At 42.3% G+C, this 15,462-nt stretch overlaps 1 protein-coding gene across 1 annotated transcript in view; it reads left to right on the forward strand.

The window, feature by feature from the left end:
* The window catches only part of DNAH5 (dynein axonemal heavy chain 5), a 324,549-nt gene that overhangs the window by 288,857 nt on the left and 20,230 nt on the right, over nucleotides 1-15,462 (forward strand). The window contains exons 71-75 of the mRNA XM_043887792.1: nucleotides 3,284-3,529; nucleotides 8,322-8,541; nucleotides 10,334-10,539; nucleotides 11,915-12,118; nucleotides 14,633-14,848. Coding sequence (XP_043743727.1) covers nucleotides 3,284-3,529; nucleotides 8,322-8,541; nucleotides 10,334-10,539; nucleotides 11,915-12,118; nucleotides 14,633-14,848 — 1,092 coding nt within the window. The remainder of the gene's footprint in view (nucleotides 1-3,283; nucleotides 3,530-8,321; nucleotides 8,542-10,333; nucleotides 10,540-11,914; nucleotides 12,119-14,632; nucleotides 14,849-15,462) is intronic.

Consider the following 15,462-nt stretch of genomic DNA (forward strand, 5'->3'; position numbering starts at 1 on the left):
CTCCTACTGTTGCAGACAAATATTGGAATGCATCTTTAGTGTTAATATATATCCTACAAACAGATTGCACCTTCCTTTTTTCCCTTGTGCTATATATTAATAGTAGGGTAGTCAAAACTACATTTTTAAGGTGGGCATATTGGTATAACATAAAGGTAATGTATTGTTCTTCCATATCATTTTTACATCAACTTAGAAAAGATAGGGAACTCCATTTTGCTAGTAGTAAAGTAGTATTTGTTGAATAGAAAGACTGTTCAGTTACTAGGAAGGAGAGATAACATCTACAGGGCAGTATAGAGTTCCCAAACCCATAGTTGTTACCCTGGGATGTGTCATAAACCTTGATGTGAAAAAGCAGCTTTGCCTAAAATTCCTTGAGTGATGCTTAGGTTTAAATATCAGCCCTGCCTCCAGAAGATCCATCTTTTCAAAGACTTTTCATCTGCTTCCATCGTGGAAGTTTACCCATGAAACAGACTTGTGGTGTCTTGCCTTCACAGCTAAAAGTTAAATGTTACTCTTCCCAGACATTGATTTTTTTAATGGACTTTTAAGAATAAGTCATAAAATAACAATAGGCTGGAGTTTCTCATAGAAGGTAGGGAGTTTTTCCCTTTGCTCTCCAGGACTGTTTAAAACATTCAGAGTAACCAACTGCCAGTCCTCCTAGATACTTTGGAAACAACTAAATTCAATGATTTATTCAGAAAAGAAAAATGAGTTTTGCAACTCAGGGCCCTGAGATCACCCTTCCTTTGATTTTTCTTCTCAACTTCATCCCTTTTATCTTGCCCAAATGAATGGTCACACAGTTGCCTTATTTAGGGGAATGTAGAAGTTTCAAGTAGACTTTTCTTCCTTCTCTCTCTCACTCTCTGCCTCCCTCCCTCCTTTCCCCCTCTCTTCCTTCCTTCCTTCTTTCCCTTTTAATTCTTTTCACACTTTATTGGGGTCAATGATGAAATTTAAATGTCTCCCACTCCTTTGTAACTTTGTTATCTTCATCCTGGCCTACCATCCTTAGTCTGACAACAGCCATGTCTTCCCATTGGGTCTCTTCTAGGTCATTCTCACCTTGCCCACTCTAGTCCATCTTGTGTATTCTAGAAGAAATGGAAATATCATTATGGTCTTCCTTTAATGGCTTCCCATGGCGCTTATGATAACATTCAAGTCTTAAGCAAGATCTAGAAGGCCCCTTGCAAACCTGTTCTCTCCTGTGAGGTTCTTATTCTCACATTAGATTTCTTGTGTGATTTTTCAACCAGACACCTTCTTAGGGAGCATATGAGAAGGTCTACATTGTAGACGCATTCAGTCCCTATTCCCCATAAGAGCATTAGGCTTATTCTCAGCATTTGAGCTGAGCGTGACTGCAGACACAGTCAAAACCTTGGTTGAAAGAACAACGTATTATCAGAGGATGTCTTGTGCTACTACTAATTTCTATATAGCTGCCGAGCTAAGAATGGTTTTTATAGTTTTAAATGCTTGAAAAAAACCTCAAAATGGTATTTTGTGATACGCAAAAATTATACAACATTCGAATTCCAGGGTGTATACAGTTTTACTGGAACATAGGCTCGTTTGTTTATGGACTCTCTGTAGCTGCTTCCATGCTACAGTGATAGGTTAATTTGTTGCAACAGAGACTGTATGGCCACCAAAATATACTATTTACTACTTGGCCCCTGATGTAGGGAACAGTATATCAGCTCATAGCTTGGATAGAAATTTCCATGTGGGATCAATGCTGAGTTTTATGACAACCTTGGCTTTTTGAGCTCCTTGCTAGGCTAGAGGAGAAAGCACTTGGATCTTGGGAGATGCTGCCATGATGGATGCACCAGGTACCTGCGGCTGAGAAACAACTGCAGTTTGGGGTACACCTGGGCATTCGGGCTTTGAAGTCATTTCTGATCACCAAGCATGCTGCCCAATGGCTGTGATGAATGTATATACAAATAAACTTTTGGAGATTCTGAAGAACACGTCAACCAAACTTTTAAAGTACCTTTCAGAAGGCTGTAAAAAATGTGTGAAAGTGAAAACATCAGTCATCCAGTCATGTCCGACAGTGTGACCCCATGGACTGTAGCCCGCCAGGCTTTTCTGTCCGTAGGATTCTCCAGGCAAGAGTATTAGAGTGGGTTACCTTGCCCTCCTCCAGGGGATCTTCCCGACCCAGGGATCGAACCCAGGTCTCCTGTATTGCACACAGATTCTTTACCGTCTGAACCACCAGGAACTGTTTATATTAATACTTACGTTAGAGGATTACATAGTGGAGCTGGTCAACTGGATATTAAGAGATACAAAAATAAGTGGCATCCTGTGCTCCAAGTGCAGTTGGGTTAAACCTTTAAAATTAATTAATTCAATAAGTATTCAATACATTTCTTCCCATAAGTGGTCATTTAACAGTAATTATCGGTTAAGGATCCATTCAATCCCAGGCATTGTACGGCTTACTTGATTATTTGAATGCCTATAATTTTCCCTTGGGTTTCCCAGGTGATGCTAGTGGTAGAGAACCCACCTGCCAGTGCAGCAGACACAGAGGTGCGGGTTTGGTCCTGGAAACCCACTCCAGTGCCCTTGCCTGGAACATCCCATGGACAGAGAAGCCTGGTGGGCTACAGTCCCTGGGGTTGCACAGAGTCAGACAGGACCGAGCGCATGTGCACACGCACACACACACACACACACACACACACACACACTTTTCCTTTAAAGCATCCTCAATAATAGAGTTGCCAAATATTTTAAACCTTCTGTATAGTATGAAGCAGCCAGTGTATTCAAAGAGGTCCCAGACAAGGATTCGACCAACCTGGATTCTGGTCTTTTAAATGTATGATTGTGTTTTTGGCAAGTAAAGCCTGAAAGTGTTAGTCACTCAGTCATGTCCGACTCTTTGAGATCCCATGGACTGTTGCCTGCCAGGATCCTCTGTCCATGGGATTCTCCAGGCAAGAATTATAGAGTGGGGTGCCATGCCCTTCTCCAGGGTATCTTCCTGACCCAGGGATCGAACCTGGGTCTCCCACATTGAAGGCAGATACAGTGAGGATTCAAACAAATAAGCAAGCAAGGGAATAAAGAGATTAACCCACAAGAAAAAAAAAAAAAAACAACCAACCCTCTATCCTATTTTCCTGGCAGGGTTACTGTGAACATCATTGAGATGATCTGCGAAAATGAATTTTGGGAACCACACTGAATTATGAATTTTAGGGGTTGGAGCTAGTTTTGTTGACCCATGTACTGTTTTTGGCAGGCCCGTAAGTACATCATGGACTCCATGGGAGAAAAGTATGCAGAGGGCGTTATCCTGGACTTGGAAAGGACGTGGGAGGAATCTGATCCTCGGACACCGCTCATCTGTCTCCTGTCTATGGGCTCAGACCCCACAGACTCCATCATCGCCTTGGGGAAGAGATTAAAAATAGAAACCCGCTACGTGTCCATGGGACAGGGCCAGGAGATCCATGCTCGCAAGCTCCTGCAGCAGACCATGGCCAATGTGAGACCTGATGTCTACTTTTGTATTCTGTTGTTGACGTTACAGCTTATAGGATAACAATGCAGGAAAGAACTTAGAAATCCTTAAGCACTGAAATTTATGTGTTGTGTTCTGTTTGCTAAACAGGTAAAAGCATGATACCTGTTAGAAAATTTTCATGAAAAAATGAATACAATGTAAAATGTTTTCTGCTGAGCCTTGACTTCTGGGAAGCTTGCCCAGTGAGAGCATCTTATTTCCCGGCCCATTTGCATAGTGATAAACCCTGCTCCAGGTCCCGAACCTTCTTTGGGGTTCACAGCTCCCTCTCTGTGCCTCAAGTTCCAGCCCCTGTAGATCTGCTTGGGGAATCCACAGCCCTCTAGAATCCACAACACAATCCAGAATGCATATTCTGCGCCCTGGAGTCCCCTAGGCCTGGCCCAGATTCCAGAGGCGAGGAATCTGCCAATACTGTGTGGTAGTACCAGAGGTTTTCCAGAAACCTGGCCTGTCGCCTTCCAGGTGGGCTCCTAGATCTCTTGGCAGCTTGCAAATTCAAGAGCATCCAGCGTAGGCCATGCTCAGGACCGGTCTGGGGCCATTGTAGCTGAAAGTCATGTGATGACCTGCTAATGGGACAAGTTCAGAGCTGAGGCACTTTGAGGAACCTAAAGTTACCTGAATGCAGAAGGTCCTATTTCATCTCTGGAACTCAAGCTCCAAAACACTTGTGTGTTTACTCTGGTCTAATCTTAGGTGTCCAGATGGATCCAGTTTTATAATAGTGTGACGCTGGGAGGGATTGGGGGCAGGAGGAGAAGGGGACGACAGAGGATGAGATGGCTGGATGGCATCACCGACTCGATTGGGCATGAGTTTGAGTAAACTCCAGGAGTTTGTGATGGACAGGGAGGCCTGGCATGCTGTGATTCATGGGGTCGCAAAGAGTCGGACACGACTGAGCGACTGAACTGAACTGAACTGAACACTTGGGTCTCCACCTCGAAGAGCCACAGGCTCCTCCCAGCCGCATGAAGTCTCCCTGGTATCCGCACAGTCGTTTATAAAAGGCATTTAGAAGGTCCTTCTATCTGTACCATCCTTTCTGTCACTTCGCAGGTTTAATGAAAAGGGGAGAAAAACCCCACCATCAACACACAATAAGACTCTAAAGGGTGTACATTTTGGCAGGTCAATTTGTAGTCAGTCCCTGGACCTTAACCTCAATTTCCAAATATAAAATATATAAATGGACTTCCCTGGTTGCTCAGGTGGTACAGAATCTGCCTGCAATGTAGAAGACCTGGGTTCAATCCCTGGGTTGGGAAGATCCCCTGGAGGAGGGCATGGCAACCCACTCCAGTATTCTTGCCTGGAGAATCCCATGGACAAAGAAGCCTGGCGGGCTACAGTCCGTGGGGTGGCAAAGAGTCAGACATGGCTGAGTGACTAAGCGCAGCCTTCTCTTGGGTTCCTGACTCTGCTGTGGGCTCCCTCCACCCCTGCTTCCCTCTGCCTGCACCCTTCGGCCAACTACAGGGTGGCAGAACCACTTGCCTCTTATTCCTACTGGAGAACATGCCGTTGTGGTGTAGATGCTTTTCCAGCCTATTTTGGAGCAGACTCCATGCCTCCTTCACTAAGCCTGAGCTCTCCCCTCAATATCTCAAGACCCCTCTGTGCCCCCCAGGGAACACCCCCCCCCATTTCAGACAGAACTGGCTGTCTCCCCCCAACCATCAGACATGAGGTCCACCAATGAAACCACCGGGGTCTAGGTCCCAGCTGCTGACTCTAGAACCTTCCCACTGTGCTGCATCCTGGTTCCTTCCCCCAGTCTAGAACTGAGTCTGTTGGGTTCTAGAATCTCTATATTTGCCTCTTCCATCAAGCCATGCCCTGCCCCCAGCTTTGGTGAAAGGGAGGGGCCTCTCTTGTGCTCTGTGCTGGCTGCTCTGCTTAGTTTGCAGTTGGGAGGGCAGAAAGCACATGGCTTAAATGTATTTTAGTTCAGTTCAGTTGCTTAGTTGTGTCCGACTCTTTGCAACCCCATGGACTGCAGCATGCTTGGCCTCCCTGTCCCATCACCAACTCCCGGAGCTTGCTCAAACTCATGTCCATTGAGTCGGTGATGCCATCCAACCATCTCATCCTCTGTCATCCCCTTCTCCTCCCTCCTTCAATCTTTCCAGCATCAGGGTCTTTTCCAGTGATTCATTTCTTTGCATCAGGTGGTCAAAGTATTGGAGTTTCAGCTTTAGCATCAGTCCTTCCAATGAATATTCAGGAGTGATTTCCTTTGATTGACTGGTTTGATCTCCTTGTAGTCCAAGGGACTCTCAAGAGTCTTCAACACCACAGTTCAAAAGCATCAATTCTTTGGTGCTCAGCTTTCTTTATGGTCCAACTCTCACATCCATACATGACTACTGGAAAAACCATAGCTTTGACTAGATGGAACTTTGTTGGCAAAGTAATGTCTCTGCTCTTTAATATGCTGTCTAGGTTGGTCATAGCTTTTTTTCCTAGGAGCACATGTCTTTTAATTTCATGGCTGCAGTCACCATCTGCAGTGATTTTGAAGCCCAAGAAAATGAAGTCTCTTACTGTATCCATTGCTTCCCCATCTATTTGCCGTGAATTTGTGTGGTAGTTTGAACATTCTTTGGCATTGCCTTTGTTTGGGATTAGAATGAAAACTGACCTTTTCTAGTCCTGTGGCCACTGCTGAGTTTTCCAAATTTGCTGACATGTTGAGTGCAGCACTTTCACAGCATCATCTTCTAGGATTTGAAATAGCTCAGCTGGAATTCCATCACCTCCACTAGCTTTGTTCGTAGTGGTGCTTCCTAAGGCCCACTTGACTTTGCATTCCAGTATGTCTGGCTCTAGGTGAGTAATCACACCATGATTATCTGGGTCATGAAGATCTTTTTTGTACAGTTCTTCTGTGTATTCTTGCCACCTCTTCTTATATCTTCTGCTTCTGTTATTTCCATATAATTTCTGTCCTTTATTGAGCCCATCTTTGCATGAAATGTTCCCTTGGTATCTCGGATTTTCTTGAGATGAAAAATAATCCATGATTCAGAATCCCAGGTCTAGTCCTGGACTCTCCTTCCTCTTGGCCTCCCTGACCCCCAACCTTGCCTTCTTCCCTCTGCTAGTACTGTACTTAGAAAACAAAGATACTAACATTCACAGGACACTTATTTAACATGAATTTAAAATAAATAATGATTTAACTTAAATAATTATAATTTCAGGAAGCTAAATTAGAATTTAAATGGAATATTTTTAGCCTTCAATTTATCTGTGTTTTCTGTTTAGTAATTTAATTTCTAGTCAAATTGAAAAGATTTTTACTATTATGAGCATGTTTAAAACTTGTCAGAGACAGTAGTGTTTTATGCCAGAATGAACCAACTATTCCAGAATAGTAAAATGAAAGATCTGCTCAGTAAGAAGAACACAGAACATTAATACAGAAAGCAGTGAGGCCAAAGAAGCAAACTTGGCTAAGGGATTCCTTTTCCATGGATGAGGTTGAATCATCAAAATTCTCACCTAAGAAACTTAGATCAGGAGTCACTTGTATTCTGAATGAAAGAGCATCTGAAGCCTTTTTGTTATTATGCTTCACATTTAAGTCTCCTTTTTTTGAATTGTGAACAGTATCAATTAAATTTTCATAGGACAAAATTAGTGAAGTGAAGTTGCTCAGTCTTGTCCTACTCTTTGTGCCCTCATGGACTGTAGCCCACAGAATTTTCCAGGCAAGAGTACTGGAGTGGGTTGCCATTTCCTTCTCCAGGGGATCTGCCTGACCCAGGGATCAAACCCAGGTCTCCCGCATTGCAGGTAGAGGCTTTACCTCTGAGCCACCATAGTTATTTATTCATTATATACTTCTGAAGAAAATTTAAGGGGATATGTGACATTCCAAAAGGATCAGTTTTACATGTAACTTGATTGAGATTTTACATCTAGTACTTATTTATCTTTTGCAAAGAAAAATATCTCAGGTTACACCAATCAAATCCAAATGATCCAAAATTACAGTCGAGAAAATAAATCAAGATTATGATCTGGCTATTGTAGATGATTTTAGAAAAATTATTCTATGGATTATATATTGAAATAATTATCACTGGTGCTTCTCTGGTGGCTCAGTGGTAAAGAATCTGCCTTGCAATGCAGGAGACCTGCGTTTGGTCTCTGGGTTGGGAAGATCTCCTGGAGAAGGTAAAGGCAACCCACTCCAATATTCTTGCCTGGAGAATCCCATGGACAGTTCATAGGGTCGCAAAAGAGTCAGATATGACTTAGCAACTAAAATAACAAATTATTGCATGACCTAAATTTTTGCCTGTGTTGCCTTGTACAAAGAATCTTCTTATGCACATAGAATAGTGTGTATCAGAGATATGACTTATTATCTTCTAAGACTCTTGTTAGAATAGTCTGATTCCCCAGAGAAGGTGCTTACACATTCTAGAGGTTATAAACCCTGTTGCCAGTGTTCTAGGAACTCTCTTTTTGTGCTTCACTTTGCTGATTTTCATGACTCCAACCATTGAGTCATGCATGCTAGTAATGGCATCCCATCAGACACACTTGTGGAACAAGAAAAAATTAACTTATCTCAGTTAAATCTGATCCTATTCTTAGATTTGATCTAGATTAATTTATAGGGGTTACTGTGTTTTCCTGTTAAGTTTTAATTACTTAATTTCTGAAGAAGGTACTAATTTGAATCTCTGGGTGAAACATAAAATGGACTAATTTCCATTTCCTGTTGCTGACTTAGGGAGGATGGGCCCTTCTGCAGAACTGCCATCTGGGACTGGATTTCATGGATGAGCTAATGGATATAATTATAGAAACCGAGCTTGTACATGACTCTTTCCGCCTGTGGATGACAACCGAGGTTCACAAGCAGTTTCCCATCACCCTCCTTCAGATGTCCATCAAATTTGCCAATGAGCCCCCCCAGGGCCTCCGGGCAGGACTGAAAAGAACATATGGTGGTGAGTCGAGGAATCCTTCCAAGTTTATGGAAGTTCTTATGCTTACATTGTTTTCTTTAAAGACATTATGGAAAAGGAATTAGATAAGTTTAGTTATAGCAAGTGGTGCTATGATTTAACATGATGGTGAGGGCATAGCCACCTCTGTCCTGCTGCACGTGAAGTATCCTTGGCCATGTCAGGGTCTCAGATCTTTGGATTCCATCTTATGTTTTTCCTGTTTCCCCAGTATCACTCTCCTTTGGCCTACGCTATTCAGTTTCCCACTTGATTCAGTGATAAAGAATCCTCCTGCCAATGCAGGAGACACGGGCTTGATGCCTGGGTTGGAAAGATACCAGGAGAAAGAAAAGGCAACCCACTCCAGTATTCTTGCCTGGGAAATCCCACTAACAGAGGAGCATGGTGGGCTCCAGTCCATGCACTCGCAAAGAGTCCGACACAACTTAGCAACTAAACAACCACAGCCTTCTCTGCCTGACAGCTGCCCTTTTATGTTACATCTAAACTGGATAATGTTGCTGTTTATGGTCTTCATGCTCCATACCTAAAGTAGGGCAGTAGCCTCTTCCAAGACAAGAAGCTGAATTAAAATTATGGCCTCTGCCTTTATCTCATGCATAAGGATGTTGGGATGTGAGCGAAGTTAGAAATCTGACCACAGCAACTGAATCAGACCCAAACGCCCCTCCTGCCCCAATGGAGCCAAGATTATTCCCAATACATTTGCCCCCTCTGTGTTATAGCTTCCTGTCTGAGGCTCATGGTCACAGAAAAAGCGTGAGCTTGGAGTTAAAAATCCTGCTTCTGGTCCTTCCTTTCTCATGGGTGCTCATCACTCAAACAACCTGTGTTTCAGTTTTCTCGTATCTAAAATGGAGATAATAAAATGATAAATTTAAATTGTAATAGTGTATTTAGTAAAAATCATCAACATAGTTATTACATATAAATTTGAAAAATCTACAAAGAGATATTTTTGGAGTTGCTAACAAGGCTCACATTGTTGCCAATAGAGTAGATGTGGAATGATGACGTCTGTAAAAGCAGTTTGCTAGTGAAAACATTTATAATCGTATGTGTGACAAATATATATCTGTGTAATAATCATGACTACAATTTGGAGAATACACTCAGGTTGCAAAGGGCTTCTTTTAAATTTTATTATTTTTTATTATTCTTTTTAATTGAAGTGTAGTTGCTGAACAACGTAAATTACAAGTGTGCAATATAGTGATTCATAATTTCTAAAGGTTATGTTCTATTTATAGTTATTATAAAATACTGGCTGTATTCCCCATATTATACAATATCTCCTTCTTGCTTATTTTATATCTAATGGTTTGTGCTACTCAATAGCAATGGGCTACTGTATACAGTATTCTAATTAATATTAAATTGTTAATAGAGTATATAGAAGTATTTGCAACCTGTGTACATGCCCTTCATAGTAATAATAATAATGTCTATTATTAATGGTCACTGTAGTAATAGTAGCAGTATTTTATTTTGCCACCATTTTTATCCCCACTTTTTTCTGGTTATGTTGGTAAGAACTTTATCCATGTGAGTGAGACCCTACTCCCCTCAAATCTCTGTACGTATTTTCCAGAGAAATGTCCTCTGGGGACCCAAAAGTTAAATTACAACTGCCATATGACTATGATAAAGATGGTTCAAGATAAGTGAATTTTAACATCAGGAATTTAAAGCAATGATTAATAACTTGTAGAAGTGGTAGAAAATAAAGAAGTTTGAGAGATGAGACGGTTTTTCCCCACTGGCCTCACAGGGGTGAGCCAGGACCTGCTGGACGTGAGTGCCGTGGCCCAGTGGAAGCCCATGTTGTATGCCGTGGCTTTCCTGCACTCCACGGTCCAGGAGAGGCGCAAATTCGGGCCCCTGGGTTGGAACATCCCCTATGAGTTTAACCAAGCCGATTTTAATGCCACAGTGCAGTTCGTCCAGAACCACCTAGATGACATGGATCTCAAAAAGGTACTTTGTGCACACTGCTTTCTGCCTTGGGTGATTTGGGGCTTGAATCCTTGAGCTAACACGACCCTCCCCACCCCCTCCCGCCGCCCCCACCAGCCTTGGGTGAAATCCTGTAACAGCGATGGTTTTCCGTGCTGGCAAAGTCATCCTCTTTAAGTCGTAGCAACTTGGGTCACACTAACCTCTTAATTTCAGGGAAAAAATGAACACATTTTAATTATCTTTTTGTTTCTCCAAGGCAAGTTGACATTACAAGTAAGACAACCTAACAGGATCTATTGGAGGGAGGGAGCAATGGATGAAGAAGCTTGTTTTTTAAAATCCTAAAACCCCCAAAATTTAGAGTCTAGATGACTTTTTAAAAATTGAAATATAATTGGTTTAAAATGTTGTGTTAGTTTCTGCTGTACAATGGAGTGAATCAGCCATGTACATAAATATATCCCCTCTCTCTTACACCTTTCCCCCACACCACCCCCATCCTACCCCTTGTGCTATACACCAGCTTCCCACTCGCTCTCTATTTTATATGTGGCAGTGTATGTATGAGGCTTCCCTTGTGGCTCAGATGATAAAGAGTCCGCCTGCAGTGCAGGAGATCTGGGTTCAATCCCTGGGTCGGGAAGATCCCCTGGAGGAGGGCATGGCAATCCACTCCAGTACTGTTGCCTGGAGAATCCCCATGGACAGAGAAGCCTGGTGGGCTACAGTCCATGGGGTAGCATAGAGTTGGACACGACTGAGTGACTAACACACAGTGGACATATGTCAATCCCAATTTCCCAATTTTCCCACCCTTCCGTTCCCCCACTATGTCCACATGCCCATTCTTTATGCCTGTGTCCCTACTCCTGCCTTGGAAATAGGTTCATCTGTACCATTTTTCTAGAGGCCGCATATATGTGTTAACATATGATATCTGTTTTTCTGACTTACCTCACTCTGTAAGACAGACTCTAGATCCACTTACATCTCTACAGATGACCCTATTTTGTTCCTTTTAGTGGCTGAGTAATATTCCATTGTACATACATACCACTTCTTTATCCACATACTCTTGAATGTGTGCTTTTTAAGGAACAGCCTCAATATTCTAAAAAAATAAGCATTTTTTTCCTATTGAAATCAAAGTCAAGAAGTACATGAATGCAAGAGACTCTGTTTCAAATCATGAACAGGAGCTTTGAGTTCCCCTCATGTTTGTCTATTTAATTTTCTTTCTGCACTTTTTAGTTACTGAGGAGTGAATGAATGAGTGCATGAGCAGATGACATGGATGACAGTGATGACGATGCATACATGGGTGTTACTTGGCAGGGAAAATGGGGGTGAGACAGTAATCAGTTCTGCACCTTCCTTCTGTAACTTTTCCCAGGGTGTCTCTTGGACCACTGTCCGCTACATGATAGGAGAGATTCAGTATGGAGGCAGAGTCACCGATGACTATGACAAGAGACTGTTGAACACCCTTGCTAAGGTTTGGTTCAGTGAAAATATGTTTGGACCAGATTTCAGCTTTTACCAAGGCTACAATATTCCAAAATGCAACACAGTGGATAACTATCTTCAGTATATCCAGGTTGGTCATCTTCAGAATTTTATGCATAGAGCAAATATCTATAGACAGGTGACTTTTTTGTTGTTATTTATTTATACTTCACACTTCTTTGAAAAGAAATTTTAATGGTGATACATACTGAACGTGGAAGGTTCTGAGCGCCAGAGATGTTGTCTTCATATGTTTATATTCTTCTAATGACTAAACTGTTTATATTTGTTCTGAGTGTATGTTTTGTGTTGGTTCTCTCCTTCCCTTTTTTCTCTCTCTCTTTTTGTCAACACAAACTCAGTTCTCTGACCAGGGACAAGAAGAATTCATGCCCCCCCTGCAGTGGAATCTCAGAGTCTTAACCACTGGACCTCTAGGGAAGTCCCACTTTCCTTCTCTTTTAATGCCCCAGTGAGGAATTTTCTTTGAGAGATGATAGATTGGGGAGATTTAGATCCAGGGAACCTACACAAATGCCCTTTTGTGTAGGGCATTATACTCAATGCCCTATACTCAATCTTGTTTTGTGTTTCAAAGCATTTACCTTATTCCATGACATCTGGTTCTTAATTCTGACCTGATGGACAGCATATGAGTATTCTCAGAAACACACTCTGTATAAGAGGCTCCTCTAAGACTCAGTTTCTCAGCTTTGGCACCATTGACATTTCGAGCTGAATACATTTTTGTAGGGGCAGGGGACAGTCCTGTGTAGAATGGTTGACATCACCCTTGTCCTCTACCCACTAAATGTCAGTTTCACTTCCTACCCCATTATAACAACCTTAAATGTCTCCAGACTGCCAAATATCCCTGGGGGGAACATCACTTCCAACTTTAAAGTCTGGCTCCGAGAAGGAATAAGATTTTGACAGGAAATCTGGGGGAAAACTTGATTTGTGCTTTCAAGTAACTACATTTTCTGTCTCTGTACCTGGAATTCATTAGATCATTATTTAGCGATCTCTTTTGCCTCTAAGATTTATCTCAGGGTGAACCAACTAAAGCAAAACAGCCCCAAAGAGCTAAATTTATCAGTATATTTAGAGGTTCTGTGATATATATGTGCAATGAGTTTACCATATATCATCAGCCATACACTTTTATTAATTCAAATCTACAAATATATTTGTCTTAACTGTATTATATGTGCCTTTAAATCATTTGCAGTGAAGAGGAGAAGTGCATACGAAGGTGTAAATTTAGGTATGCCTGCACATATATTTATTTATACACGTCTCATTTTATAGGAATTGGAGTTAGCTCATAAGAAGGCATTAAGCAAAAAGGAATAAAATAATAGACTAGAAGGGAGGGAAACCATGAATAAAGTTAAGTATGCAGTTCTCCCATAGAAGTATATGTCAAATTGTAGGTAAATTTTCTTTTGTTCAAGTAGCTGGGGTAGTATTTATCTGCTAGTTCTGCTGTTCTGCTTCTTAAGGGCTTCCTGGATAGCTCAGCTGGCATAGAATCCGCCTGCAATGCAGGAGACCCTGGTTAGATTCCTGGGTCGGGAAGATCCCCTGGAGAAGATAGGCTACCCACTCCAGTATTCTTAGGCTTCCTGGGTGGCTCAGCTGGTAAAGAATCCACCTGCAATGGGGGTAGACCTGGGTTCGATCCTTGGGTTGGAAAGATCCCCTGGAGAAGGAATGGCCACCCACTGCAGTATTTTGGCCTGGAGAATTCCATGGACTGTAAAGTCGGACATGACTGAGAGGCTTTCACTTTCTGCTTCTTAATGTCTCTCGCTGTATGTTTTTCTAACTTTGTTGCTCTTTTAATATTTCTCACTTTCCCTAGTCTCTCTTCTCCTTGGGAGAGTACATTCCCCACCTCTGGTTTTATCGGGCCATAATTGCTAAAACTGTAATTTTTAGTGATGATTAGTTATACACCATTTATTTAAACAACTGGTTTGAATTAGATGGGACCATTGAGAAACAAAATACCATTCCATAGTTCCCTTTCTATTTTATAAATATATTATAAAATAAGATAGTGTCTCTGAATCAATTTGCTTAAAGTGCAGACATTAAAGAACCATGGGCTTATTATGTTAATTTTCTTTTCGGGACGACTTTTGATTCTATTAAAAAAATATATATTCATTTATTTACTCGGCCGCATTGGGTCTTAGTTTTGGCTCGCAAGATCTTTGTTGCCGCATTCAGAGTCTTCCGTTGCAGTGTCTGCTCTCAGTAGCTGTGGCACACGGTCTTAGTAGTTGTGGCTCATGGGCTTAGTTGCCCCGAGGTGTGTGGGATCTCAGTTCTCTGACCAGGGATTGAGCCCGCATCCCCTGCATTGGAAGGCAGATTCTTAACTACTGGACTACCAGGGGAGTCCCGCTTTTGATTCTTTCCTAGAGAAATTTTTGAGATGGTTCAGTTCAGTTCAGTCGCTCAGTCGTAGCCTGCTGCAAATAAGACATATCATGTAAATGCTTATCCTAATAAAATCCTGTCGTTTGCTAAGACGTGTGATTTAACTGGGGCTTGTGTCAGCAGTCTGAGCTCACTGTGGCTATTTATTGTTCAGAGCTTGCCCACCTACGACAGTCCCGAGGTGTTCGGGCTGCACCCCAACGCCGACATCACCTACCAGAGCAAGCTGGCCAAGGACGTGCTGGACACCATCCTGGGCATCCAGCCCAAGGACAGCTCTGGCGGAGGGGATGAGACCAGGGAGGCCGTGGTGGCCCGGCTGGCTGATGACATGCTGGAGAAGCTGCCCCCGGACTATGGTCCTTTTGAAGTGAGTTGATGGCATCCTGACAAACAGCTGTGGATGTGGAGGGTGGTTGGGTGCGGGGGCGGTGAGGAAGCAGTGTTGTGCTCAGTCATTCGGTTGTGTCTGACTCTGCGACCCCATGGACTGTAGCCCACCAGGCTCCTCTGTCCATAGGAGTTCTCCAGGAAAGAATGCTGGAGTTGGTTGCTATTTCCTTCTCCAGGGCATCTTCCTAACCCAGGGACGGAGCCCACATATTTGCATCTCCTGCTTTGGCAGGTGGATTCTTTACCACTGTGCCACCTGGGAAGTTTGAGGAAGAAGGGAGGAGGGCAAAAATAATTTTTCTGAAATTAAAGAAATTATTTAAAGACTTCACTTCTTGAAGAAGCAGTAAAAGAAGTATTTGAACCTATTGACGTAATCATTTCAAAATATAAATACTAAGTCTGATGAGAGAGTTAATCTTCATAGTTAAATTATAAGTGTGTATCGATGGGTTAGGATTGCTTTTCTATAACGTCTCCTGGAGGCACCTCATAATGTCATTTGTTCAAAGGAAAATAATGTATTCTTAGAGTAAAGTGTCAATTATTTTACAAAAATAATTCAGGCCTTCTTAATTTCAGGGAGTCTAT

This window comes from Cervus elaphus, chromosome 25 (genome assembly GCF_910594005.1).
Source record: "Cervus elaphus chromosome 25, mCerEla1.1, whole genome shotgun sequence".
NCBI lineage: Eukaryota > Metazoa > Chordata > Mammalia > Artiodactyla > Cervidae > Cervus > Cervus elaphus.